This window comes from Lagopus leucura, unplaced genomic scaffold (assembly GCF_019238085.1).
Source record: "Lagopus leucura isolate 7727_CA_CO unplaced genomic scaffold, USGS_WTPT01 28532-0_obj-0_obj, whole genome shotgun sequence".
Classification (NCBI taxonomy): Eukaryota; Metazoa; Chordata; class Aves; order Galliformes; family Phasianidae; genus Lagopus; species Lagopus leucura.
The window spans coordinates 1-1687 of NW_024965106.1; the positions used below are offsets into that span (position 1 = coordinate 1).

Sequence of the window (1687 nt, forward strand, 5' to 3'; positions counted from 1 at the left end):
TGCAGGGCTGGGAAGGGGGTCGGGCCGGGGGTTGAGACGGGGGTCGGGGCTGTAGGGCCAGCCTAGGATGGGGGTCAGGACTATGGGAGTGGGATGGGGGGCGGGGCTGTGGGGCCGGGATGGGGGTCAGACTGTGGGGCCGGGATGGGGGTCGGGGCTGTAGGGTTGGACTTGCAGGCTCGGGCTGCGGGGCAGGGTTGCGGGGTCAGGATGCGGGGCCGGGATGGGGGTCGGGCCGGGGGTCGAGACGGGGGGTCGCGGGCCACGGACCGGTTGAGCACCACGAGGACGATGGCGCCGTCGGGCCGCAGGAACGCCACGTGCTCCAACTCGCAGCCGCGGCAGCGCCGGGCGACGCGCAGCCCAACGCGCTGGGAGCCCTCGGGGATGAATTTACTGCGGGAGCGGAACGGGACCGGGATGGAGGGGGGGTCGCGGGGTCGCCCCACCGCCGGACCCCCGGAGCCGCCCGCAGCCCCACCTGAAGTGCCCCATATGGTAGAACATGGGCTGCTTGTAGAAGACGCCCCGGCTGCCGTCCACGATAACGGGGCTGTCCACGTAATTTTCCACCCAGTTGGGCCCCCCCTCCAGATCCAGCGCCAGGTTCCAGTCCGTCCAGCCGGCCACGAAGTTGTTCAGTACCTTAAGGGGGGGTTGGGGGGTTGGGCGGTGGGTTTGGGGCCGAACGCGGCGCCGTGCGGGTGGGGGGAGGCGCACCGATAGGATGCTGTGGCTGTAGCTGACGCCGCGCTCCCAGCAGCCCAGAGAAACGGGAAAGCGGAGGCTGAGGAACCCGCTGCACGCTTCGGTGTAGAGCAGGAGGTGGTGCGGGAAGAGGCGGTGCGTGGCCGCCAGGCTGCAGCGTGCGGGAACGATGCCGTCCAGGTACCAATGAACGCCGATCCCGGCCACGTAGCGAGCGGCCGTGGCGTTGCCGAGGACCTGGAGGTGGGGAGGGGGGGAAACGTGGGGCACAGAGACCCCCGAACCCCTGCGCCCCCTACGGAGCGGCCCGTGCTGTAAAGCGAGGGGCGGAAACGCGCGCGAGGAGCCGCGGCTGCCGCCTCTTCCGCCGTGCCTTCATCTTCATCTTCATCCTCATCCTCAGCGCTCGCTGCGTGGGGAGGCTGGCACTGCATGCAGTGCTGCTGCGGGGACACGGGGCTGCAGGGACCAGGGGACGGGACGGAGCTGCAGGGGTGCAGGGATGCAGGGCTGTAGGGATATGGAGCCAGCAGGGATCCGAGGCGGCAGGGATGCAGAGCTGGAAGGGAGCAGGGATGCAGAGCTGGTAAGGATGCAGGGATCCAAGGCTGCAGGGGTGCAGAGCTGGAAAGGACCCGGGGATGCGGGGACACAGAAATGCAGGGATGCAGAGCTGCAGGATTCAGGACAGATTCAGGAACCCGGGGCTGCAGGGGTGCAGAAATGGAAGGGACCCAGGGACGCAGGGACAGAGATGCAGGGAGGCAGGGGGCGCAGAGCAGCGGGGACACAGAGACACGGAAACCCAGGGATGCAGATCCAGAAGGGATGCAGTGACACAGGAATGCAGGCGGGCAGCGACACGGGGACACGGAGCCGGCAGGGACAGCGCGGGTCCGGCACCGGAATGGCAGGCATTGATGAGACTGGAAGGAGCAGCCATTGAGAGCAGCCCTGCACTGAAGGAGCCGGGGGTCCC

At 68.8% G+C, this 1687-nt stretch overlaps 1 protein-coding gene across 1 annotated transcript; it reads right to left on the bottom strand.

The window, feature by feature from the left end:
* Window positions 1–270: 270 nt before the first annotated feature.
* Window positions 271–1069, bottom strand: LOC122191977 (lysosomal acid glucosylceramidase-like; the record flags this gene model as incomplete). Its single annotated transcript, XM_042892396.1, has 3 exons — window positions 271–396; window positions 482–645; window positions 721–1069. Coding segments are annotated over 3 exons (639 nt in total), but the record flags the coding sequence as incomplete, so codon positions are not given.
* Between the last annotated feature and the right edge of the window lie 618 nt (window positions 1070–1687).